At 51.8% G+C, this 25,138-nt stretch overlaps 2 protein-coding genes across 4 annotated transcripts in view; one reads left to right on the top strand and one right to left on the bottom strand.

Annotated features, from left to right (window-relative positions):
* SORD (sorbitol dehydrogenase) lies at window positions 1–17,626 on the top strand. Its single transcript, XM_071754534.1, has 9 exons — window positions 1–228; window positions 3,412–3,445; window positions 4,159–4,323; window positions 5,682–5,841; window positions 8,211–8,329; window positions 8,777–8,842; window positions 13,815–13,990; window positions 14,799–14,920; window positions 16,483–17,626. Exons 1-9 carry the CDS (start codon window positions 169–171, stop codon window positions 16,646–16,648), a joined length of 1,068 nt encoding a protein of 355 aa, XP_071610635.1. The 5' UTR covers window positions 1–168; the 3' UTR covers window positions 16,649–17,626.
* A 552-nt stretch (window positions 17,627–18,178) lies between these two features.
* LOC139800913 (dual oxidase 2-like) overlaps window positions 18,179–25,138 on the bottom strand; it is a 26,819-nt gene continuing 19,859 nt past the window's right edge. For all 3 annotated transcript variants that reach the window (XM_071754530.1, XM_071754533.1, XM_071754532.1), the window contains 16 exons: window positions 24,808–25,033; window positions 24,415–24,508; window positions 24,008–24,183; window positions 23,662–23,731; window positions 23,108–23,203; window positions 22,250–22,428; window positions 21,752–21,982; window positions 21,441–21,540; window positions 21,274–21,323; window positions 21,018–21,145; window positions 20,661–20,814; window positions 20,270–20,502; window positions 19,955–20,113; window positions 19,650–19,805; window positions 19,437–19,565; window positions 18,179–19,024 (listed from right to left, as the gene is read on the bottom strand). In XM_071754530.1, coding sequence (XP_071610631.1) covers window positions 18,902–19,024; window positions 19,437–19,565; window positions 19,650–19,805; window positions 19,955–20,113; window positions 20,270–20,502; window positions 20,661–20,814; window positions 21,018–21,145; window positions 21,274–21,323; window positions 21,441–21,540; window positions 21,752–21,982; window positions 22,250–22,428; window positions 23,108–23,203; window positions 23,662–23,731; window positions 24,008–24,183; window positions 24,415–24,508; window positions 24,808–25,033 — 2,304 coding nt within the window. In that variant the 3' untranslated portion in view covers window positions 18,179–18,901. The remainder of the gene's footprint in view (window positions 19,025–19,436; window positions 19,566–19,649; window positions 19,806–19,954; window positions 20,114–20,269; window positions 20,503–20,660; window positions 20,815–21,017; window positions 21,146–21,273; window positions 21,324–21,440; window positions 21,541–21,751; window positions 21,983–22,249; window positions 22,429–23,107; window positions 23,204–23,661; window positions 23,732–24,007; window positions 24,184–24,414; window positions 24,509–24,807; window positions 25,034–25,138) is intronic.

Here is a 25,138-nt window from a genome sequence, read left to right as displayed (position 1 = left end):
GTGGCCGGCCCTGGTGCCGGGGCCTGCGCTTGGACATTCTCGCTTCGTGCCACGGGGGCGGCGCCGGGCCGGGCGCGGAGGGCGGTGGGGGGCAGAGGGGCGGCCCCGCCGCGGGAGGCACAGCCGCTGGCGTTAGGACCCGAGCGCGGCGCTGAGCCCGGCCGAGCCATGGCAGCGCGGGGGCAGAATCTGGCCGTGGTGGTGCACCGAGCCGGGGACCTGCGCCTGGTACGGGCCGGGGGGAGCGGGACGCACCGCGGATGCCGCGGTGCTGTTCGATGCGGTTCGGTTCCGTTCGGCTCGGCTTGGCGGCAGCCGGGCATAGGGAGCCGGGGAGCGGGGCCGCGCTCCGCCGTGGGCCCGGGGCGGATGGCGGCAGGCGTGGGGGCAGCCGGGCCGGGTCGGGCCGGGCCGCCCTGCAGCGCTGGCGCGCAGCTCCCCGCGGGGCTCGGATCCCCAGCGGGCCCGAGCTCCCGGCACCGGGGTGAGGGGTCCCTTCCGCTCTGTGTCCCCTCCCCCCGGCTGCACTGATCTGAACCGGCCCCCGGGCTGGGCGTGGGGAGGGAACGCGGCAACCCCATGGTCGGGGGGCCTGAGCCGTGGGGCGATGAGAGACCGAAGCGTGGGGCTGCTCCCCCGGGGCCCCTCTTGGGTGGCTCGGGGGGAATAGGGGATGGGGAGCGGGTCAAATCCGTAGCGGGTGCTGTTGGGGCGGGAGGCCCGGAGAGTAGGGCTGAGGGTGAGGTGTGTGTGCGGGGCTCAGGTGCCATCGTCCCCTCGCGGTGTCAGGCGGAGGCTCCGAAATGGGTGCGGAATCGCTGCGGTGCTCCGGGGTGCCAGTTTGGCGAGTGCCAAACAAGCCAACATGGACAAAGTCTCTGTACAGAAAGTTCTGGCGGCGGAGCCCTTGCACTTTGGATACCTGCAGCAGGATTGGGGGATGATTATCAGGGGAAAAAGTTGATTTTTTACTACTTCTGCACAGCTCAAGCGACACGTGCCAAAGGGTGAGCTGTGCTTGCGTGGGTAATTCCCGTGTGGCTCCCAGCCCCTTCTCATCCAGCTGCTATTTCACTAGAGGCACAAGCAGTCTGACCCGTACTGCAGGTAACTCACGATGGGTGACAACAGCTCAGGTGGTCCCTTAAGGAACACATTTTCAAAACCCTGTGATTTAGAAAGGTGTATGAGACTTGTGAGGGTGGATGCTGGCTGCATCCCATCTGCATTGCTGATACCCAAACATACCTGACATGTCCAGTTGCATGAGTTTTCCTCGAGATGTTTTCGTTGCTGGAGCCACCAGAGGTGGTCTTACGGATCTTACTGCCCCCCCTTGGGGTGTGATTTTCTTTGCCTCAATGCAAATGGCACTCACTGCATTGCCCCACTGACCTTGTGGTCAGTGACCGAATGCTGAACTTGGTATCTGCAGGACACCTAATGACAGCCAAGATTATTTTCTCCATGCTTCCCACACCCTTGATGCTTGTGGATGTGTTGCCCATGCAGATACCATGACTTCTGTAGCTGACCTGTACTACATAAAAATGTGTTGGTTGCTTCTTTGTTTACTCTCTTCTTGACCTTGGGCAGTTGCCACAGGCACCTGTTTGCTGTCCTTGAGGATTTTGGGTTTTTGTGCATGTACCATCTCTGCTCTTTATATGTCTTCTTTCATAGGCAACATTTGCTGCATTTGCTTCACATGCTCACTGCAGTTCTGTCCCTGAGCTTCTCAGTGAACAGAGAGCAGGACATGTATCCTGAAATACTTTGGTGTCTTCCAGTCTGGTGACTCCCTGTTTTCTAGGAATCAGGCTGGAGGATTCACTTCCCACCAACCTGTCTGTTTTTTGGAACAGCTGCTACTGAAAAAAAGAAAATAAAAAAAAATTTTCTCTGGGCTGAGGAATGCCACATACACATTTTCAGCTGCAAGTTGGTTTGCTTTATGGATCAGCATGGACTCTTCTGTTCCTTTGAGATGACTGAGGCAGTCACTACCTCTGATGTGTTACCAGGCTGCACATGTATTAGACATTTTCTGCATAAGGGGCTTTGAGTCAACTTCTTTGAAAAACTAAAGCTCTTGGCAGCACCCTTAGTGGGACAAAGCAAACATCCCGCATAGAAAAAAATGTAGATGGAGTTCTGAGCATTGAAAATCTCTTTCAGTTGAGTTGTACTTTGATTTGCACTCCAGACACCAGAATTTGAGCCCTTCCAGCACCAGCTATCCAGCTGGTATTTTAACTGAGCAGTGCTTTGAGTGTCTGCTTCCTGAATTTCTCTTCTCATGCTTTTTCTGGGGGGATTGGTGAAGTACCAAGTATAAGCTGAGGAACATGCTGGGATTGCAGATGTATTTAACTTGCTAAGGTGCAAGGCAGTGCTCCCCAAAGCCAGGGCAGCAGAAAATGTCTCATCATGACATAGCAGCTTCTAACTGGTGAAGCTGATACTTGGAGGACTTCCATAAAGCTCATCTCTCAAGTCCAGAGATCAATTCTCTTGCTTTCTGAAGATGCCCTGTCAAGGAGAAAGAACCAGCTGTGGGCCCTGAAAGGTGCATGCACCAAATTTTTGAAGAGGTCAAAGGTCTTGTGCCCAGTTTGGGGCTGTGGGTCTAAACTGCATGAAATTTTGAGAGGCAGATGGGTTCTGAGGAGCTCATTGTTAGCACTGCTTTGATGGAGCTTTCCTTAGAGACATGAACCTAAGGGCTGGTGCTAGGTGAGTATCTTGATGTTGTAAAACCCAACAAAATGATTCCTTTGTCTTTTGAGGCAGCTGAGGGAACTCATTTCAGTACTGTAGAGCTTTTGGGTGGAAGGGTGACTTGGAATGAAGTGACTACTGGTGCAATTCTGGTTTTAGCATTTATCATAAAAGATGTCATGCCAACTACAAGAGGATGGGGCTTTAAATCCAATTACAGTAACGTTTACCACTGATGTATACTTTGAGTTATTATGGAGTAAAAGTATTTCTGGTTAGGGAAGGTGAATCTTTATGTCAGTTGGTGGGATGAAGGATTCAGCTGACACTGGAGGTTGCTTCAAGGCAGGAAGGTTTAGTATGGGAAGGGGACAGGGACAGGGACAGGGAAGGGGAAATTGCTGCAAAACAGTTTGGAGAGTGGATTTACAAGCTGGCTGTGTGCTCACTTGTAGTGTCTGCCCACTTTACTCCACTGTGCCAACAAAATGAGGTGATCTGAGGGAGGAAGGGGGGCTGCACATCCAGGTCTCTCCTCACAGCACAGCAATGTCCTGCTGAGCAGGCAGAACCAAAAACTTGATCTACTTACAGATTCTCCTGAGCTGACCTGGACTGACTTTCCACAAGGTGTTCCCAAGGCTATGCACAAGCAGCTGAATGCATTTCTTTTTTCCTTTTTATCCATAGGAAAGCCGTCCAGTCCCGGAACCAGGTCCCAATGGTAGGTCTAGAGATGACTGCTGATGTCTGCTTTCTTTACTAATCTCTTTCTTTTCTCCTCTTGTGTTGCTCCTTTATTTTAAAAAGAGATATTTCTCAGAAAGTATAAAACAATGCAAAAAACCCCCAATATTCCAAAATGCAATAATAATAAAAAATATAATAATGTGGCTGATAAAAAGATAATGCTGCATCCACTTGAAAAGAGCTGTGGCAGTCACAGATATACCCCCCTTCATCTTTTTTTTATGCTTGCTGGTTCATCAGTACATGTATTTTACATTAAACAGCTCTTGGGACATGCCAGATGATCTTATTGCAGGACTAAATATTAACAACCCAGGCACATGGGCTGAAGTCATAGCTTAGGGAGATGGAAAAATTAAATGGACTCGCTCTTTTATTTTTGTTCCAGTAATAGCCCCTTTTGATTGTATTGGCTTTCGTTGACTGGGGTCTTAGCATTATTTTAAGCTTGCCTGATTTGTAAATCCATGTCTGGGTCCGTTTTTCAGCAGCTGTCTCACAAATCTGCCACCCATCCCAATGGGTACACGTGCAGGTCTTGTACATTTTATTTCCTGCTAGTAAATTCAGATGTTTCACTGCTGGCATGGCCTTCATTGTGGGGCACAGGGACAGTACACATGCTGCCCTCCTAGTGCCCAAGAAGGTAAGTTTTTCTCCAAGGAACCTTCCTTCTTTTCCTGGCAGAGGTCCTCCTGCAGATGCATTCTGTTGGGATCTGTGGGTCTGATGTTCACTACTGGCAGCACGGTCGGATTGGGGATTTTGTTGTGAAGAGCCCCATGGTGTTGGGGCATGAAGCTTCTGGGACTGTGATCAAAGTGGGACCAGGAGTGACTCATCTGAAACCAGGTAATTAAATCAAAACTGCCTTTTTATTTGTTTTATTTGCTATGCAGTTCCTGAGACTGTGTGAATGGGCTGTGCTTTTTGGTTAGATAAATGTATCTGATGTTCTGAGCTGTGAATTGCACAGTGTGACCTTCTCTTTCACAGAGTATGACTGTGCTGCTATTAATCACCCAGCCTGGGCACTGTACTTCATGGTATTTCTTAGGTGTGTTTTATCCTGGGCCATCCTGAGCTGATCTGACTATTTTAATAAATGCAAGCAGAGTTTATGCTGGCACTAGGTACCTTTTGAAGAAACTAGATAAAGCTTCAGAAACCATGTGCATTGCTCTTGCCAACAACCTGCTGTTAATGTTTCTTCACTGTGTGTGTTCTTGAAGGAGCAAATGGCCTCCTGCAGTGGAAGAGGTCACTGGAACAACTCTACCAGGCCCCGTGACCTGGACCTCCACAGTCCACTGTGCTCATGAGTGTCCTAGGAAATGGGATGAACAGAGAATTTTGCAAAGTTTACTGATGACAGCAACTTTGGCAGGATGGGGAGGACAGGGGAGAGCTAGCAGGAGTCAGAGGGACCTTAAGGGTGCCAGGGCATCCCCCTCTGGCCATAGCAGAGGCAGTGCCATGGGCTGGATGGCTCTTTACTTCCATCCATCATGCTGCTTGCTCCAGTGGCAGACTGCAAGCCTGTTGGAGAGCTTTGCTGAGAGATTTGCCTTTGATTGGCTTGCTCTGCCAAATAAAATGGGCTGTCCCATGTCCCTTGCATACTTGCAGACATGCAGTTGTTGTCTTTAATCCATCCTGCTTTTGTGACTGCAATTAAATAATTACTCTTTGTCCTGCAGTGTGAATCCTTCCAGAAGACTGGGTTACTCCATCATAGCATCAAGATGTCTCTGTTCCCAGCTAAGACCTGGCTGACTCCTGGATGTACTTCTGCACCATAAGCTTCCTTCTCATGGAGCCACCCTTTCCACTTGGCAGTGTGGTGGCCAGCAGAGCTTACCTGCTTTTTCCTAATTGTTTCCTCTTTCAGTTTTTAAGGATTCTGAAAAAAATCTGGTCACTGTGTGATTGCCTGGGGTCAGGGCTGTCTTTTCATCTGCAGTGCAGGTGACCCAGCTTCCATCTGCTGTGTGTGCCTCTGAAACACCAGCTTTTTCCTACTAACTCTTGGTGATGAGACCCCCATGAAGGAAGTGGTAGGAGGTGTGTGAGGTGTGGTGTGTCAGCATATGTCCCTCAGGCTTCTCCTGGGCCAGGATTTCATGCTGTCTTGGGTGGTTGTTTCGTGCTACTCATACCTGTGTGCCCACCTTCCTCCTGAGTAACTCAGGCTGCTTTCCCCCTGCCAGGTGACCGAGTGGCCATCGAGCCTGGTGTACCCAGAGAAGTGGATGAGTTCTGCAAAAGTGGCCGCTACAACCTGTCTCCAACCCTCTTCTTCTGTGCCACTCCTCCTGATGATGGCAACTTGTGTCACTACTACAAGCACAATGCCAACTACTGCTACAAGTGAGTTTGTGCTCCCTTTGCAGTGAAGTATTTACACCCTGGCAGGGATTAGCTGGAGCGATCACCTCTTGGCCCTTTTGAGTGTTGCAGTAAGCAACAAGTCTGTACTTGGAACATGGCAGATTTTATTGCTTTCTGATCCAAAAATAACATGTCTAAGGCTTGGATGGCAGCCACGTTGCAAAGCATTTGTCAGTCAGGTGTAGTTTATCCCCTCTGGTGGCAGGTATAAACAAACTTTTCTTGGTGTTTCCTGTCACCACTGTTTTACCCTTTAATGATTTTTCTTTTCCCATTTGCTCCCTGCTCTTTGTTGCTCTGCTGCTGTCTTTTTATGTCCTTGCCTTCTTATGATGGTGCCTGAAGGGCTGATACTTTGAGCTGAGATAGCCGTGCTGCTCCTTTTCAGGAAGCTCCCTAGTTGTGGCTGATGCTTTTTTTCTGTCATTTGAAACAAAGTCATCCTGCTCTGAGCAGCAGGGGAGCAGAGAGCAGTGCCCCTGCTAAGCTGCTTTTTTGTTGTGATGCTGGGTGGCCTGGCTAAGCTGCCAGCATTCCACATCTGTTTTCATATCCCGTTCAGCAAACTTCAGGGTGTTTTTAATTGTGGCAGGGCTGATTCATTTTGCTTCAAAGCAAGTCAGTGCTTAAGTACTCTGGTGAGTTCACTAGAAACTTGAATAAACCTCTGCAATGCTGTGCCCACAGAAGTGCATTTACACAAGGAGATAAAATAGTCTGAGGTACCAGCCCCCTAAGACTGCTCTTGCCTGTGAAGCTTGTTCTTTCTTGGTCTTTAAGGGGCTGGTGGCTTCATAAGCAGGAATGTCCTTGGAATTGATCTTTGGTGACTGCAGAGGAAGCATTCAGGATCCCGTTGGGCAGAAAGAGGCATTTGAATGCTCTTCACATGAGAGTCCTCAGGCAGGAAGCTTCCTCAAAAGTGGATCCCAAGCAGCTGCTGTCAGGATGAGATGCTGGTCTGGATGGGACAGACTTCTCACTGTCTGGAGCCACTGTCACAGATTTCCTGTGTGTTGTTTAAATAACATTTTCTTACAACATCACAGTTTTTTTCTTGGGAGGAAGTATCTGCTTTGTAGCTGTCTTCTTCCAGAGCTTTGCTGTATGTATTTATTTATTTATTTAAGCTTTAAAATGCAAGGCCTGCATCTGCTGCTCCCAGGTTTAGATCAGCAGTGCCATGGCCATCTGATGCAGAGCAGATTCCCTGGCATGAAGTCACTCTGCCAGCACAGATTTGCTAAGAAAAGATGATGTCTGAGCTATGTGGGCTCTCACATGTTTGTGCAGGTATTGTCTGTCCTGCTGCTGGCAGCAAGACTCTGCACTGGATGTTCTGAGTAATTTGATGGAGGTGGGATCACTCTGCAAATCTGCCCTCCCCTGCCCAGACCATTTTATTAGCAAATGTGATGCCAAACCCTAAGACAACTGAACTCTTGGGGTCAGCCCTTTAATGCCTCCTGTAGAGAAGGGACATGCAGATATCTTACAGCTGCCTTCCCACAGCTGTCATTTCCCTTACTTTGGCTTTGTGTTGGCCTGGCCAAGACCTGACCTCCAGCTTCCCAGGGCTGTCAGAAAGACCTTCCTCACAGACCAGAGTTCCCAGCACCCGCTGTGTCACAGCTAACACTGGTGGCTTTCCAGAGGGTTGTGATTTATTTCTGTCAGCAGTTCAGAAGGTTTTCAGTGCCCCCTCTGCTTTTTTCCATCCCCTAGGCTTGCTGCCTTCAGTGCTGTTTCTGTCCAAAAGGTGGCTGGTACCCACTGCACACATTTTCCCTGCCTGCCAGGAGGGTGCATGCTGGGACCAGTCCAGTGGTTGAAACACTTGATGCATCGGGGGAATTCACCCCAGACTTGGTGGGGAGACCTGGATCTGGCTGCCTTTGCTTGTTGTAGCAGCACTATTGGCAGTAATGTATTTTTTAAAAGCACAAAGCTAAACCATTCAACCCAGATGAGGGGGCTGGGAGCTCACTGGTGGGTCCCATCCATAGGGCAGCCTTTGGGGTGGTGCTTATGCAGCTGCGGGGGTTTATTCCAAACAGAGTGAGCAGAAGAGGAGTTTTGGGGCTGACTCACCAAGTACTGGAGAGATAAGGTTGTGGTTCCCTTGTTTGGTGCTTGGGAAGACCTCACTGGTAAATGGTTTGGGTTCACTTGATGCTGCTTCAGAGGAGGGAAGGAGGCAGTGCTTCTGGAAGCACCTTCTCTGACCAAGGGAGAGAGTGTCTCCTGCCATTGTGGTTTAGACTCAGGTTTGGTCTTTGAATGCCATGGCTTTTCTCTCACCCCCACAGACCTCTTTGGTGACTATTGCTTGTGTCTGGTTCTTGCAGGCTTCCAGATAACGTCACCTTTGAAGAAGGAGCCCTTATCGAGCCCCTTTCTGTGGGAATCCACGCCTGCAAAAGAGCAGGGGTCACTTTGGGAAGCAAAGTCTTTGTGTCTGGCTCTGGTAGGGTGAACACATTCTGCCCTGGGGGTCTCTGCCTGCCAGGGCCTGGAGGGGGACAGGCAGGATGCAAGCTGGGCTTTAGGCTCTGCTGTGAGCGGGGGTGTTGGCAGAGTTACAGGGTGCTGAGGGGGACCTGGAGGCTGTCCCTGCCTGTGCTGCCTTTGGAGAAGCCCAAATGCCAAGTGCAGGATCTGGATGTGCTGAGCCTGCCAGCTCCAGGGGGAGGAGTGGGGTGGCCTTTTCCTCACAGAGCCCCTGCTGTAGCAATAGCTGCTCTCTCAGCAGCTGGTCTCACTTCCCTGGGGTCATGGTGATGCTGTGATCCCAGAGCTGCACAGCTGGAGCCTCCTTAAGCCTGGGAACATGCTGAGCTCTGGGCATGTCCATGAGCCTGTGGCTGGTGCTTTCTGGCAGCTGTGTATTTTCTCTCTCTCCTCTTTTACCCAGGACCAATTGGCCTCGTTAATGTGATCATTGCCAAAATGATGGGTGCAGCAGCTGTGGTAGTTACTGGTAAGTCCTTTTGACCTTTAAGAGGGGGCCTATTTCCCAAAATAAAACACTTTGACTAGTTCCAAATTATTCCTGCAAGGTAACTGCTGGGAGAGGCAGTCCCAGCATGATGGAAAGTCTGTTCATGGGTGGAGTATTAGTATGTGCCTCTCTGGAGGGAATCCTAATAAACAGGGCCTGGAAGTGGTGTTTCCAGCTCCTCCTGCTGCTCTCTGATGCTTCTGAGAGGCAATGGCTGGCAGGAGCCATTACAGGTACAGCTAGACAATGAGCACAAGTTGCTACAGAGTTTGGGGGCCAAAGCCCCAAGCTGGACCTTTCAGAAGGTTGCTACTGCACCTCCTACACTTCAGGCAGGTGTATTTTTGACCTCTCAATTAGTGTGTTTCCATTTTGGGGTTGAGAGACAAAATTCAGGTCCCACCCTTTTGCCTTTGTGGAAGCACCCTTCAGTAGTAGCTGGAAACAAAACCTAAGGCAGGGGATTGCCTTCTCCTCCCTAAATCCTCCTGCTGCCAAGTCCAGGGCACTTTTTGCTTTGTTGGCCCCACCCTACAGGCGTGTGCTTGGGGGATGGGATCAGTCCAGGCCTCAGATTTTGTGAAATGTTGTAATTTGAGGATGATGGTTCCTATAGCATGAAAAGCAGCTCTGCCTCTTGAATCATATGTGAGGAACCATGCTGTGCTGAGCTGGTGCAGGAGCTGGTGAGTGACCCAGTCCTTGGGTGGGGAAGAGCTTGGTGAGCTGGCAGGGGGTGATGGGGCTGAGGCAGCTGATTCAGATGCCACCCCACTCCCACTCCTGCCTGCCTGTGTTCCTCCTAGCAACACAGGGAGCTGCTGTTGCCTCTGCCTGTAGGCTGCTCCTGGGGACCCTTGGCAAGCAGGTCTGGGTAGCGTGTGCCACAGGGCTCCAGGTGGCCGTAGGAAGTTCTTAGTACATGGGTTGGAGGCTCAGTAAGCTTGGCCATGTGGGATTAACCCCTTCATCTTGGCCGAGGTAATGGTCCTGACTTGTAGACATCTCCCACCTGAGAGGTGTTTGGCAGAGACACCCATGGAGGTGCTGTCCCATCAAATATTTGTACGTGACATGAGCTGAAGAATGGGTTTAGTTTGGCTCATTGCCACTGGGGATTTTACTGCCCTTCTCAAGGAACTGATTTTCAAGTCAGCTTTAGGAGCCAACACCTGCAAGGTGGCTGCCTGCAAAGGCTCTCTTGTGCTTTGTCACCAGGTGCTTGAAATTCATTGCCTGGAATTTTCATGATCTGTTTGTGAAGAGCTTTGTCTGAGCAGCATTTAAGGCTCAAATTGTTTGTGTTTGTTTTGACAAGCTGCATGCAAATATCAAAATACCTAGAAAAGCTTTTTCCTGACTTGGGGAGAACTCAGCTCCTGCAGCTTATGCAGTGAATGTCTTTGGCACACCAGGAGTCAACAAATTTTGGGAAGTTAGGGTCTGTTCTCTGAGACTCCTGGCAAGTGGCTGGCACTGTGGCTAACAACTACTGCTCAGCCCTACCCTTCCCCAGGCTTCTGTATGCCAGAGTTTGCCTTTCCTCCCAGATACAGCAGCTCTCCTGATAAAGCTGCTTCTGATAACCTTTGCCCTCTCCCTGCTGTGCTTTATTCCTGGCAGAGCAGTGTTCTGCCTTCTGAGCAGAGTGGTTGATAGCTCTAATGGGCTGCAGCTGGGTGCAGAAGATGGATTTGTTTCATGGGTCCTCATCTACTCTTCTCTTGGTTTACTCCACTTCTCTGCTGAGTGGCTGTGATTGATATTTATGGACAACTTTCTCCCATCCTTTGGCCTTGCTGTGGACATGACTTGCGCTGAAAAGCTGTTTCTCTCCTCAGAGGCAATTGAAAGAACAGCCTTCTTCCCCAGCAAGTGAAGTGACAGCTTGGGTATTCATGTGGTGGTGTTGGGCTGTCTTGCCTCACTCTGTGAGGCACTTAGTAATTCTTACTTAAGGGAAACTATTCCCCTTGTGCTATCTAAATCTGATGTCCTGGGTGCTGACACCTCCAGAAACCCTGGGAATCAAGGTCAGGGAAGATGAGTAGCTGCACTCCTATGTGGAAGAAGATCAACATAGAAGACATGAGGGCTTCCAGAATATTTGCCTATTAAGTTGCCTCATAAAGCATCATTAGAGGCTTCAGTGTAATTCAGTAACTTCCTTGGGAGTAGAGACACAAGAACAGGCTACTCTTAGCCTGGCAGCCAGGACTTTAATTAGCTTCAGTGGCTGGGAAGTGAAAACAAATTTCTGACTAGAGGCAACATACAACCCTTTAAGTGTATAATTGACCCATTTCCCAAGAGTTGAGTGAAGTTCAGCCACAGAAAGGTTTAAAACCCAAACAGTTTGGTCCCTCTCAAGACTCAGAAGTGTCTGGAGTTCTAAGCAATACAGTAACCTTCACTTCTCAGCTTCAGTAAGTGCTTGGTGGTGATTCACTCTGGGCAGGTGTACCAAGATGTTATCAGAGCCTTGAGCAGGTCAGCAAACCAGAACTGACTATAGGAAAGGTGTGGGGGGGGTTGCTGTCTGAGAGTGACTTTTATGACCACTTTGAAATGCATGGGTTGGCAGGGCCTGTTGCTCCAGTACTCTGCTTCTGGTTGTGTTTCTGCCAAAGAGACAGTATAAAATATGTTAGTGACTGGGCAGATACTATAATTGGCTGGTTCCCGCTGTGTCTGGTGCCAGCTGGTGTTTTGACACCAAACTTCATGGGGATTTTGGGCCATTGCTGGGAGCACTGTCGAGCTCCTGTGGTCTCCTTGTCCTGCAACTGAGATTTGGGAGACATCAGCTGTGCCAGGCAGAAGGGTCTCTTAGCACTTCAGGTGCTTCAGAACTGCTCTTGCCCATGGTCTTGCTTCATGGGAGGTGTCTGAGTGCAGCTCAGGCAGCAGAGGGTCAAGCATGGCCTGAGGCCCAGTGCTCAGAGCTTGAGAGGAACAGACGTGGCTGATGCCTCCTACAGCCCCAGGAACAAGTGCCTACATCAGAGCTTTCAGGGTGATGCTGCCCTTAATTTCCAGCCTTGGCTTTTCCTCCTTCATCTGCATTTTATTACCCCTTGACATCCCTTCTTGAAACCCCTTCCACTGGCCTCCTGCGTGCTCATCCCTGTGGGTGTGACTGCCCCCAGCACCCTGAGCCCACCCGCTGCCAGTGCAGACGTGTCCATCAGTGACATCCCACTCACTGTGTTGTGGGCAGGGCTGGTCCTCTGGCCTGGCTTCCTCCCAGCGCTGGGGCTGACTCAGAGCAGATCATATCAGAGTGGAGGCCTCATCGTCCTTCTCTTGGTATTTTTTCCCCTATCCCCATCTCTGACTTCTCTGAAGGCTGTGCCCTGGTGAGATGGGTGTTTTCCAGTTTGTGGTAGGTGGGTGTGCTGTGTGTCCTGGAGAGGAGCACGCCCCTGGCAAAGCCATCATTTCCTGAGTTTTCAAGCTGAGGACCTGTGGCAGCAGACATTGCTCACTCCTCAGTCTTGGGTGTAGAAAACCTTGGCTGTTACAGCTCAGTTTCCACCTCTGATCCAGATATCTTTTCCAGTGCCAAGACACAGGCCCCTGTAGACCACCACTTTGGTGCAAGGTGAGGAGGTTGTTTCTGCCTGGGAAATGCCACTTTTCCTCCTTATCTCCAGAGATGTCCTGATAACCAGTGGTACCTGCAGAGGGATGGGTGGCTTCCTTCCAGGGAACATGGAAAAGAAGAGACAGTTTGGCTACATACCAGGGCATCTCACTCTATTGTACAAACCATTTTTTTGTATCTTCAAAAGATATTTATATGCTGTAAAGATCCTTCTGCACAGAGTACCAGAGAACAGCCATGCCCTAGCAGACATCTATCATCACCAACTTTATTGCTGTGTTAGTGGGGGTATCTAAGGTCACCACACTGCCAGATCTACTCCTTTTGTTTTTTTGGGCTTGCCTGCTTATTCATCTGTGATAGAAACTGCTTGAGATGCTCAGCAGCCTCCAGTGCTGCTACGAAGAGGGTAAAGGGGTGGGAGAGGTTGGTAGCAGCAGGGACACACATAGTGCTGACAGCTAAAGCATTCTGAGGTTTGTTCAGCTGAAAGCATCTACTGATGGTTCATTGAGGAAGCCCTCAGAGAGCTCAGGATCTGCTCTCATCCAGTACAGTTAGAAGTGAGATAGCCACATTGATGGTCTGCTCAGCCTGGCATCTCAGAAAGGCTTCTTGGTGCTGTGCCATTTGTATCCAGGTGGTTTCTGGGCGATTGGGGTGCAAGGTGAGAGCAACCTTCCCTCTGCTTAGTGTTCTCCAAGAGGTATCCTTGAGGGTGTGAGCAATAACAAATTATCCTGAGAGCCTGGGAAGGAAAATGCAGAAGTCAGTGGTGGTTTTTTGCTTCATCATTGGCTCCTCCCTAGGTTAACTCACTGAGTGTGTGCATAATATTTTTGCAGTCCTTTTTCCCTACCATCTTCTGCAGCTGGAAAGCCTTTGGCATCTTCTGTGTCTTTAAGTTGTCCTCATCACTTATCCTTCTCTGCCTGCCCAGAACAGTGGGCAGATCCTGTCCCTGCCTCCTCATCAAATTCCAGGGAAGGAGAACAGACCCTTTCCTGTCCTGGTTGTGTGCTGCCATATGAACACATGTTCAGACCTCAGACATGTGCTTCCATCAGTTGATAGTGGCTCGTTGATATCAGTCTTCTTGCACCGAAGGTGGGAAGCCCTTTGGTTTGGCTGTTCCACATAAATTCTTGAGTAGATAACTAGCAGGGGCAGTTTCCCACCTTGTCCTGCCATGTAACCAATGCTGTCTTCTCTCCTGAGAGATCTAGCAGCTGGTCACCAAAATACTCCAGATGGGGGTAGGAAGCAGATTGCAGGCTCAGGTTCTTTCTCGCCTTCTGCTTCATGAAATGCTCCAGTTCTTGACTTGTTGTGCCTTTTCCCCAGATCTATCTGCCTCTCGCCTGCAAAAAGCCAAGGAGGTGGGGGCAGATTTCATCGTTCAGGTGAAGAACGAGACCCCGCAGGAGGTGGCCTCCAAAGTGGAAAGCGTGCTTGGCTGCATGCCTGAGATAACTGTGGAGTGTACAGGAGTGCAAGCCTGCATCCAGACTGGCATTTATGTGAGTACCTCCTGTCCCCAGAGTGGAGCAGGGGTGGCCTTGGCTGCAGTGACGCTGCAGTGAGCGGCTCTTACTGCGCTCCCGTGGTGCTCAGTGTCAGTTTGATGTGGGGAAGGGAAGGTACTCATCAGACAACAAAGTAAGAGAGACAGCTGAAGAGTTAACATCTTGGCAGTCAGCATGGGGATAAGTGTCTGGTGTGATGCTCAGGTGCTTTACCACTTACCAGAGTAAGACCTCCAGAACCCAAGCGTGGCCATGCGGGAGTGTCAGGGGGCAGTACAAGTAGGCCACAATCTTCCAATAAGCTGAAGTTATGTACAGATCAGGAGAATAATTAAGAAAATTCATTCCAGTAGGAGAAGAAAGCAGTTGAGGAGGATGTTTTGCTGTTGTGAACTTCCTGATGGGAGGCCCTGGAGAAAGTGATGCAGTTTCACATTGAGACAAACAGGACAAGCTGCAAAGAGAGAAATCCCAGTGGAGCATCAGGCTCTTAGGTTTAAATCTCTCCCTTTGAAATCCAAAAGTACTTTTTGTACTCCGAAGTCGCAGCCATTTCTCAGAATGAGATTTAGATACTGAAATCCTTCAGAGATTTTTGAAAGGTTGCTTGTTAACCTTATTTATTCTGTGTATCACACATACAGGCCATGACAGCCTCCTGCTTCTCCCCTGTCTTCTCTCTCTGCCATGTCCTGGGCTGTCCATTACAGCCACAAAACTTGCCTGTAGTATTTTTTTACAGACCACTGCACAGGCTCTGGTGTTTTGCAAAATGTGATGTCTTTATGTGTTTGTTCTCCAGGCCACTCGTTCTGGTGGGACCTTGGTGCTGGTGGGCCTGGGGCCTGAGATGGTGACAGTGCCCATCGTGAACGCCGCGGTGCGGGAGGTGGATATCCGGGGCATATTCCGCTACTGCAACACGTGAGTCTCCTGCAGGGTGGGCTGATGTGCCTCCCAAGTCTGTCCTTAGGAAATTCGTGCTTCCCACAGGGAGAGGGGACACGGACGAGGCCGATTTTCCCTTACAGCTGTTAAACCTTGTGTCAGCACCGTGGTACACACAGTGTGTCTGATGTGTCCTGTGTTTTATGCCTCGGTTCCTGCATGAGCCCTGCACTGCAAACTTGACCACAAGAAGGCCCCCCAGATGGGTTGTCCCACTGTGCCATTTCATGCAGCATTTGCTACAAAGAAAGGAAGAGACCGAATAAAAACCCCTTACTCTTCTGCAAGCAAGCAAGATAAAAGAGAAAACAAAAGTCATAATTCACACTTGTGCCTTCAACTCTTAAGCCCTGTAGAAAGGGAAGGCCAGGTGCTGGGGGTGTTTGGGGAGAGACTGGCTTGTCCACAAGTGTGCTGGCTCATGGCACAGCAGGGAGCACACAGCTTGCAGCTGCTCCAAGCCTTAGTGCTGGGAGATCTCTAAGCAGCAGCTCTGCTTGGCTCTGACCATACCTGGTGTTTTGCGAGAAGCTGGCTGCCTGCTGGCCTCCACCTCTCTGACTATTGAATTGTCCATTTTGAAGCAAAGGACACAGGGAATCCTCATTCTGGACACAGAGTCAACATCCCAAGCACCACGTTCTATGCCAAGCTGCGCATCCACAGCCATATGCTGGTGCCCAGCTCTGTTCTCCATCCTTGTCCTGGAAGGAAATCCCATTTTCAGTCTTGGTGGACATCAGCTGATGTCAGGATTAACAAGAACCTTATCGAGTTTTCATCATTTTGTGTAACCTGAAGTTACATCTGGAGCCACTCTGAGGGCTGTATGTGCTCTCTCCAAAGAGCTGAACTGCAGGGTGTGTGGACAGGCAGGTCTTTGAGTGTCCTGGAAGCTCGCCTTGCCCTGGAGGCAGGAGGAGCTCAGCTGTCCTCAGTTTATTCCTGTGCTTGAGGTTTGAAGCCTGGTTTCTTCTCTGTTCAGACCTGTGGTTCCTTGCTAGTGGAGCAAGCTTAGGCTGTAAGGTTGTTTCCCAGGAGGGATGTATGAGCTGTAGTCAAGCTCCTTTAAATGAGGTAGTTTGGGAATTAGATGAGCTGCTGCATCCCTTTGTATCCCCATCATTCTAATTTGGCCCATCCAGACGGGGTGAGAAGGCAATCAAATTGAGCAAGTCTCTGCCAAAGAGGACAGTGGCAGCTGAGTGAGGCTTTTCCTTTCTTCTCCCTGCACCAAGATGGTGAGTCTGGCCTCTGCAGTGATCAGTCTGCCAGCAAGGAGGCTGGCTGAGAGGGGAGCAACAGGCAGAAGTTTTGGTTTGCATTTGGTATCTCAGGGGTCTACTTGTTTCCTGCAATTTCCACTTCCTTTTCACTTCCTTCTTCCCTTGATGCTTGAGACTCCTCCTTTGGTTTTTGGGGCAAAACTCCCCTTGGTTGTGTAGGCTGAGGATTTTTCTATCTATCTTCTCCAGGCTCCTTCCTGGGAGCTCCAAACTGGTGACTGCTCTCACCTCCTGCTCTCCCCTTCCCTGCAGGTGGCCCGTGGCCATCGCTCTGCTGGCATCCAAGAGGATCAACGTCAAGCCCTTGGTTACACACCGCTTCCCCCTGGAAAAGGCTCTGGAGGCCTTCGAGACCACCAAGAGAGGCGAAGGGGTAAAAGTCATGCTGAAGTGTGACCCCAACGACCAGAACCCCTGAGATGCTGCCGTGCCCGGCCCTCTCCCCTTCCTTAGATGGGAAGCATAAGGCCACAGTCACCTTACGCAGGCGCTGCTTTGTCATAGAGCTAGAAAATCAAACGCTAATTGAGGGTTAATGACACTGAGGGACACACCATTAGAGCATTAACTGGTAACTGCCAATGGAGAACCAATAGTTTGAATCAAAAATGCTGCCGTTTGGTCAGAGACAGTGCTTGGCATGGTTGGCTCTTCTCTGGCAGACCCCATGCGGAGAAGAGCCCTTGTCAGGCAGAGCTGGTTTTGTCCATGTAGGTGAAATGAGGATGGAGATGCTGGTGCTCCACTTTTCTGCCCCAGCACTGTTCAGGGGCTGTGCTTGTCACAGCTCTTCCCACATGGCATGGGATAGCCTTATGTGAGTGACTTTCCGGTCACACCGTCCCGTGAGGATGCTCAGGGAGTGTTAGAGCCTGTGGAACAAAGCATCTGCAAGTGTAGGTAATTCTCTCCATGGTCTTTGCAAATAGCAAACTGGAGGCCCAAAGCTCAGAGCCCAGGGATTATTTTGAAGCAACAGTCTGGAAGCCAGCTGGGACCATATCTGCTGTGTCTTCTCCTCCCATGGGGCAGAAGGACCACAACAGAGCAGGCTGCAGTGTGAAGGGAAACTTGGGACCATAGGGAGCCTTCTCCTTCTCTGGGTCCCAAGAGGGGGCTGCTGCTGGGGGACACGTCTGGCTTTTTGGCATAGAGGGGAGCAGGGGTGAGGAGGGAGGGGACAGCATCACTCAAAGGTTTTACCACTGGGAATTATAACTTTTCAGGGATTTCAGGCCTTCCTGCTGAGTTTGTGAGCCATGAACAAGGTACTAGCAAGGTAGCGAGTAGCAGATAAAATTAATCTTTGATTACAATCATGTTAATTTTAGTACTGTGAGGTCAGTCCCTTCCTTGGGCCGGTACTGAACTTTCCTCAATAAATGCTACCTGCCTGGTGTGTCTGTGTCCACTGAAGTGTTGAGTGGGTGGTTTGAAAGGGGCTGAGACTGTGCAGCCCCCTGGGCTGCTGCACTGCTGGGTCTCACTGGGCTGCAGGTGAGCTGGATGCTGGCAGGACCATGAAAGTTGAACCAACCCACATGCTTGTCTTCAGGACATGGGGTAAAGGCTGTAACAAGGCCCACCAGAGCCCTGCTGGTACTGGGGAATGGAGACCTGCTCCCTGTGGTCCTGAGGGATGAACCCATGGCTCAATCTTTTTGGGCTCTTTGGCTACAATTGGTTCTTATGCCAGGTCCTGCTGGGGACGCATTGCTGTGGGTGATGGGTCTGTTAGGACAGAGTCTTTGCAGCTGAGCCTGGGCTCAGATCTGTCCCACCCCCCAGCCCTTCACCCCAGGTACATCACCAGGGGAAACTCTCCCATTTCACCCATTTCCCAGTGGGCTGGGGTAGGGACTCCTGACTGGGAGGAAGCCTAGCACTATGATACTACTATTGCAAGTCTCCAGGTGACCAAATCCCAATGTCAGGAAGCAAGAAAGGGTTTTAAAACTTGAATCAGCTTTATTTAAGCTCAGTCACAGCCTGGGAGAGAAGCAGTCCAGCGATATAAATCCAGGCATTAGTTAAACAAGCCCAAATGATCCCTGATCAAAGTACAGTGGCACTGCTGAATGAAGCCAACACAAACACAACTAAGGCCTGCTGACACCCAGGGAGGGCCCAGGGTGCTAAGGAGAAGACACCAGCCAGGGTGGTAGGAAAGCTGAGCCTGAGGAATGGTGAGGAGCTCTCGTCTCTTCACACACGTGTGTGCCACCAGGGCCTTGGAGCACAGTGCTGTGAACTCTGTGCAGGCACCGAGCTGTTCCCCAAAGCTCTCGTGACATTCCCAGAGCTGTCCAGCAGGGCACGAGCTCTGTCTTGCGGGATTCAGAAGGCAGAGCCAGGCTCAACTGGAACACGGGGTTCTCTGGATGGGGGCACACCAGCCCGACCCCAGGCAGGGGGCTGCAGCGTGGCAGCAGGACAGCCGGGGCTCAGGGAGTCACGCTGGGGCTGTGGGAGGGGGACACTGGGGCAGCAACACTTTGCTGGTGCACCACCTGCTCTGAGGGTCTCGGCATCCACACCCTGGGCCTTGGGTGGCTTTCTCCCGGGACAGTGGTGGGTGGGAGCCAAGAAGCATGACCACCCCAAGCAGTGCCAGACAGAGGATGGGGGTGAAAACACATTTCCAACAAAGATGGCAGCGCACGGGGTAGAGTCAAAAATTCTCATAGTGATGGGCAAAGTAAGCCTGGTCCTTCTTGTTCAGCTGCTGACAAGCCTTTTCCACATCCTTTGTCATACCAGGTGGGCCACAACTGAAAACCCCGATCTTCTGGACCTGGGGAAGGAGGGAAACAAAGGGGTCAAACCCAGCAGCACCAGCTCTCTGCCCACCCCATCCACCCCCCCCCTTGGCCTTTTGTCCTCTGGCAGCTTTGGTCATGGCTGAGCACTGTCCCACTCTGAGGGGGTTTTCAGGGAGGCTGTGCTCCCTGTGGAGCTGCTGGGGCCATGGAGGAAGGATAGGATGCCCTAGGGTCTCTGCCAGCTCCACCACTGCCAGGGGGCTGCCTGGTAAGGGGCACTGCTGATTCTCACAGCTCATCCTGGCTCCAGAAGGGAATTGGAGCTCACGACCCTTTGTCCTGCCCTTGGTGCAGATGACACCAGGGCCTCAGGGACAGGCTAAAGGCCAGTCCTCCATACTGGCTGGTGGATGACCCTCCTCCTGTCCCCAGCAGGGCACTGACCTCGGGGTGCACCTCCTGCAGCGAGCTGAAGAAGTGTACGAAAGGTGGGCGCCCGAAGTGGGTGATGGAGCGCAGCCCCGTGAAGAGGCTCTTGTTCAGCACCTTCTGGAAATGCCGCTCGCAGATGTACTGGAAGAGAGATCAGAGCACATCAGGTGGCCCAGCAGAGCCCCGCAGGGCCTGGCAGCCTCCTCAGCTGGTGGCCCAGCTCACCAGCATGGTGGTGCGGAGATCGAACTTCTCTGCCAGCTGCGTGATGTAGATGTGCACAGACACCAGGTCCTTCCTGTCCCCCTCCTCCACCTCCCGGATGATGTCTGCCAGCCACTCGAACTGCCGCTGCGTGCGTGTCACCCAGATGAAGTAGATCTGTGGCACACGAAGATGAGGCTCAACGCCTTCGTGCAGGTCCACGGGGGTCCTTCCCAGGCAGATTATGGAGGATTTTTACCCCCAGAGAGGCCAGCCACAGCAAAAGGCATCTTGGGAGGGCTCTCCCCGATGTCTCCTCCTCTTACCTTCTTACACTGCACCTTGCAGCTTATGGATGACTTGAACACCAGGTCCTTGAGGATGGATGCGAAGGGTGTCACACCAATGCCTCCTCCCACCAGCACCGACACCTCAAACTTGTTCCACTCCTGGTGGCCCTCCCCAAAGGGCCCATCCAGATAGAGCTAGAAGGAAGCCAGCCATCAGAAGAACATCTCCTGCCACAGCTTGTCTAGGTCTTGGCTGCCTTCAAGGCTGGAGAAATGCCTTGAGCTGGGCACAACCCATCACTGAGATGCTCTCAGGCTCGGATGCCCCTGGAGAAGCAGTGCAGGGCTCACCTTGGGCAGCTTGCCAGTGAGGGCCAAGCTCTCTGGGGAGCAGAGCTCCCGCAGGCGGGTGGTCCAGGGCCCCACGGCTCGGATGTGCAGGCTCAATGTGTCCTCATGGGGCGCCGAGGTCAGGGTGAAGGGGTGGTACTCAGTGGTGCCCAGGGCCACGCAGGCGATGCGCACCCACTGCCCAGACTTGTAGTCAAAGTCCTGAGGCCGCTGGAACTGGAGGTGGGTGACACCTGGGGGGAGATGGGAGTGGGGACATCATTAAGGAGGAGACATCATTAAGGAGGAGACATCTTGAGGCGGTGGAGCCTCCTCTATGGCTGCAGTCCCCTATGCTCTCACGAAGAGCTTGGCCTGAGCTGGTGTCCTGTGGCCTGGGATGCTGTGGTACCTGAGGGCAGGAGCTCAGCTTTCACCACGCTGATTTCCACCTTGTTCCTGCTCAGGCTGAGAAGTTTGTCAGCACCATAGATGAGAGCCGGGACGATGAAGTAGATGTAGAAGCGGGGCTGCTGAATCAGGGCGTAGCTGCCGTGGATGATGATCTGGGCAGGGAGCAGCCCTCATCAGCACGGCCAGCCATCACCCTGTGGCTGATTTGGTGGCAGCTCCCTAGCAGCAGGAAACTGAGACTGGGGCCACCAGCTCCCATGGGACCTCCTCAGCTGTTCCATCTCATCAGCTTGGCTGACCCATGGGCTCATGGGTGCGTAAGCACCACCACTCCCTCCCACCCCAAATGCTTTACCAGGATGTAGAGCAGCATGTAGAGTTGGTGGGTGATCCAGAAGCCCTGGAAGCTGACACGTCGGAAGTGGTGGGAGGCAAACACGTACATCACAGCCAGGATGACAAGCAGCAGCACTCCCGTCATACCTGTGAGAGAAGGGGTTGGGAGATTCCTAGGGAGATCAGGGCAGCCCCACCAGGGCTCCACCTGGGTCGGGCAGAGTGCTGCCCATCTTGGGTACAGGCCTGCAGGTCTGCTTGCTTTGTGGTCCCACCTGGAATAGTCTGGAAGAACCACCAGTAATACTTCCGAGGGACCTGGGACCTGGAGAGGCACAAGAGATTACACCATGGAGTGGCCACAGCAAACTCCTGGTTTCCACTTTCATTCCTGTCCATGCCCAGGACACCCTCTCTGGACTGCGCTCTGAATTTCACCTACCCATCATCCACAAAGACACTGGAAAAGAGGCAGGATAAGACACTGAGGGGCATGACTGAGAAGATGTAGACATTCACTATGTGACCTGCTGTGTGGAGCACTGTGAGAGACAGAAACCAGGAGAGAAAAGCATCACTGTTGCTGTGGATGGAGACACAGCAGACCCAGGGACCTGGCGATTCCTCCACTTCTTCAGTGCAAAGCACCTACAGTTCTTGAAGCTGCTGCCTGGCTCTGCTATGCCACGATGGGCTGGTCCTCCTCCTTTAGCTGTGATTCCTGGCCAGCACATCCCCCAGCAGCCCACCTACCTGAGAAAATGAGGGCTGCCATGGCAACCCAGCGGTGGAAGTCCACGGCAGCATCGAAGGGGATGTAGTGATTGAGGAAGGTCTCCCGAAGAACGGTGATGAGGTTGCGGCACATGGTGAGCAGGATGTAGGAGTACATGAAGGAGATGCAGGCAGCCGATCCCCGGGAGATGATGATCCCCACAAAGGTGGTCTGGGCAATTCCAGTGCTCGGGGACGCGAAGGCATAGTCTGGGTGGATTTAGATCTGACATTAGGAGAGGTTTTTTTCTGAGGAGCAGCCCAAGTTGCCTAGAGAAGCTGTGGCTGCCCCATCCAGATGCCTCCACAGGTCCCTTCCAACCTCAGCAATCCTTTGGTTGGTCCACAACCAAAAGCCTGTTGCCCAAAGCTTTGCCAGGACCTTTCACACCCCAGCATGCCCCATGCAACCAGCAGCTTTGAGAAGCCAAGCCCACACACACACACTCCCACCCCTGGGGCTGGGTGAGCACTCACAATAGGCTCTTTCCACAAACACTCCAACAGTGATGGCAGAGAAGAGGACCACACAGACAATATGGCGCCGGTAATTCTCAATGAAGCGCTTCAACTCCTGGATCTTCTGCTGAACTTTGCTCTGCTCGTACTTCTTCCTCTGTGCTTTAGTGTAGGGATGCAGCTGGTACTGATTCACCCTGGCAAGCACCAGAGGGGCTGGTGTCATTTTTGAAGGACACTTCAAGGCCATGCTGCCCAGCTTTGGGGTTTCCTCCCTGCACACCAGGGACTTTCCCTTCCCCACCAGGGACTGCAGCAGCCTGCAGGCCACAGTGTCCCTGGCTGATCTCGGGTCCTCCCACCATCTAAACACTTTTGAAAGCTGGTCACAAACGTGCAGACAGTGACTCACAAGGGAAACCATAGATAAGAACCATCAATGATAATTTTTATAGTAACTCCCAGGGCAAGGGAAGGTCCTGGGAGCTATTGAGGGAATCAGGACACTCTGGCCATTGATAACAACCACTCAACTGCTTCCTTGTAGAAGTGTTTGCTGCAACCACAGCAGTCAGGATCAGTCTCTCCTGCAGCTCTTGTAGGCAGCCCACAGGTGAAGCAGCAGCCTCCCAAGGGGTGAAGGACCCATTGTCCCCACCAAGACAGGGCTGTTCCTGTAGCTCCTGTGATGGCCCTGCCTGGGCTGGCAGAGGTCTCACATCCCCCCCCTGCATTGTCCTGGGGGTGCTGGCTCCTCACAGGATTGCCATTTGATGGTAGGGTTACCATGGCTGACACCAAGATGTGACAGACAGCAGACAGGCTGAAGCCCAACCCAAGAAGCACTCCCAGAGAGAGAGGACAGAGCCTACTCACTTTCTTCCTAGTCTCCTCCTCAGCTCTTGCCCTTCTGGCTCCATGTAGTGGCTCACGGTGTCCAGGTTTGGGTCTTTCTCCTCCTCTGGGATGGTCCTGTTGGAAACAGCTATGTCCAGCCCAAAGCCAGACTTGCAGGAGGAGCTTGCCAAATTTTTACCCGTTTCTCCACTTCCCATCTCAGGCTCAGCTAAGAAGGTGTCCAGCTCTTTCCTGCTTGCATTAACTTTAATTGCATGGTACACAGGCTGGATTCACTCCAAAATAACCCACCCCTCTGCAAAGCAAGGTGGGACTCCCATCCTCACGTTGTGGATGCAGTGAGAGCTCTGCATGAGGCAGCTCCTCCCCTCTGCCTGCCTGGGTACTGGGACAGCAGCCCCACCACAGCATCTGGCTGGCTCATGGGCACGTGTCAGCATCTGTTCACATGGGGAATGTGAACAACCAGTGGGAGCATTTTTTGGAAGGGCTGAGGTGAAGGATGGATGTGCATCAGGGCTTAAGGAGAAGAAGACACAGCAGCAGCAGCAAAACCGAGGTGGAGAGCTTACCCTTTTGGCTCTTTCTTAGTTATGAAGGAGACACGGCTGCATGCATTTTGCTTGAGAGCCTGGGGGACACCTTTGAGGAGCCAAAAGGACAAAGAACCATTCAGTGCAGACGAGATGCAGTGGACAAAGTACAGGCATCTCCCCTGGGCAGGGCTGCAGTGGGGAGAGGCTCTGAGATAACCCAAATATGTCACTCAAGGAGCAACAGCTGATGCCCCGTTACTGCAGTTAAATTGGGGAAACCGATGGGACAAGATTTGGGTGCCTGTCTCTCGTGTTGGGTGCTGCCCGTGGCCCCAGCCCTGCAGAGCCTGGGGTGACCCAGTGCTCCCTCCTGGCCACTGACCTTTGATGCAGAGCTGGGTGAGACGGAGCTCATTGTCGTGGTCTCGCAGCAAGTAGTGGAAATCCTCCCACGTCAGCTCATCCCGGTCCTGAAACCCTGCAGCCTGAAACATGGACTCGACCACCTCCTCTGCCTGGTCTCTTGACAGGCAGTTGTTGGAGATCTCAATGAAAGACCTGGAGCAAGGAGAAGAGATGGGATGGAAACTTCAGAGGACCATGTCCTTCAAATCACACAGGGTAGGGCCCTGGAAAAGTTTCACAGGAGAAATGGGCTCTTTGTTGAGGGCTAAGCCCATGGACTCTCATGTAGCACCCTTGGGGAGTGAAAAACAGAAGCTGGGAGTTGCTTTTGGAGACATCCGTGCTTACCAACATTGTAAAAAGTGCTAGAGAGATGAGAAGTACCTGAGCATCCTCAGAAACTCCTCCTTGGAGAGAAACCCATTCTCATCAATGTCATACATCCTGAACATCACCTTGGACTTCTCCTCTGGGGACCCTAGTGGGGAAGTAAGAACAAGATCCTATTTTCAACAACAAAGATGTTTTTCAATGTTGTCCTTGAGAGTCTGGGCCTGCATCAACGAAGCCTCACCCAGTTCTGAGAAGACTGAAAGCGTGCAGCTTGGGTGGTGCCCAGCAAGACACCCTTCCACTTGGCTTTCTCCAGTGCAGAGTAAAAACTCAGAGAGGTGCACACTCTGGTATTGTGCATTACTTTACCATCTCAAAATGTGCTCTTGCACAGCAGATAACTGAGAGCAACAGATGAAGACACTAACCAGTGCCAGCTCCCACCTTTCATGAAGATCACAAAGATGTCCAGGAATTCCCGGAAGGAGATGTATCCATTGCCGTCTTTGTCAGCCAGGGAGAACATGGAGTCCACAAACATGGAGTGGGCTTTGAGCCCCAGGGCCTCAGCAAACTCAGCCCTACTCAGCTCACATGTTAAAGATTCCTTTGCCTTCTGTGAAGATTCAAAGTCAAGCTCCCCAGCATCAGACCTGTTGATTTCCAGCACCTGTCCCACAAAAGGAGCCAGTGAGTGCTGGCAGAGCAGAAGGCTGGTGTTCACTTGCCTGACCTATTGTTTACAGACTGGTGGTTGCCCTGGCACAAAACCCAT

This window comes from Heliangelus exortis, chromosome 11 (assembly GCF_036169615.1).
Source record: "Heliangelus exortis chromosome 11, bHelExo1.hap1, whole genome shotgun sequence".
Taxonomy (NCBI): domain Eukaryota; kingdom Metazoa; phylum Chordata; class Aves; order Apodiformes; family Trochilidae; genus Heliangelus; species Heliangelus exortis.
Note: the sequence above shows the minus strand (reverse complement) of the source record. Positions and strands in the feature narration are given on the sequence as shown.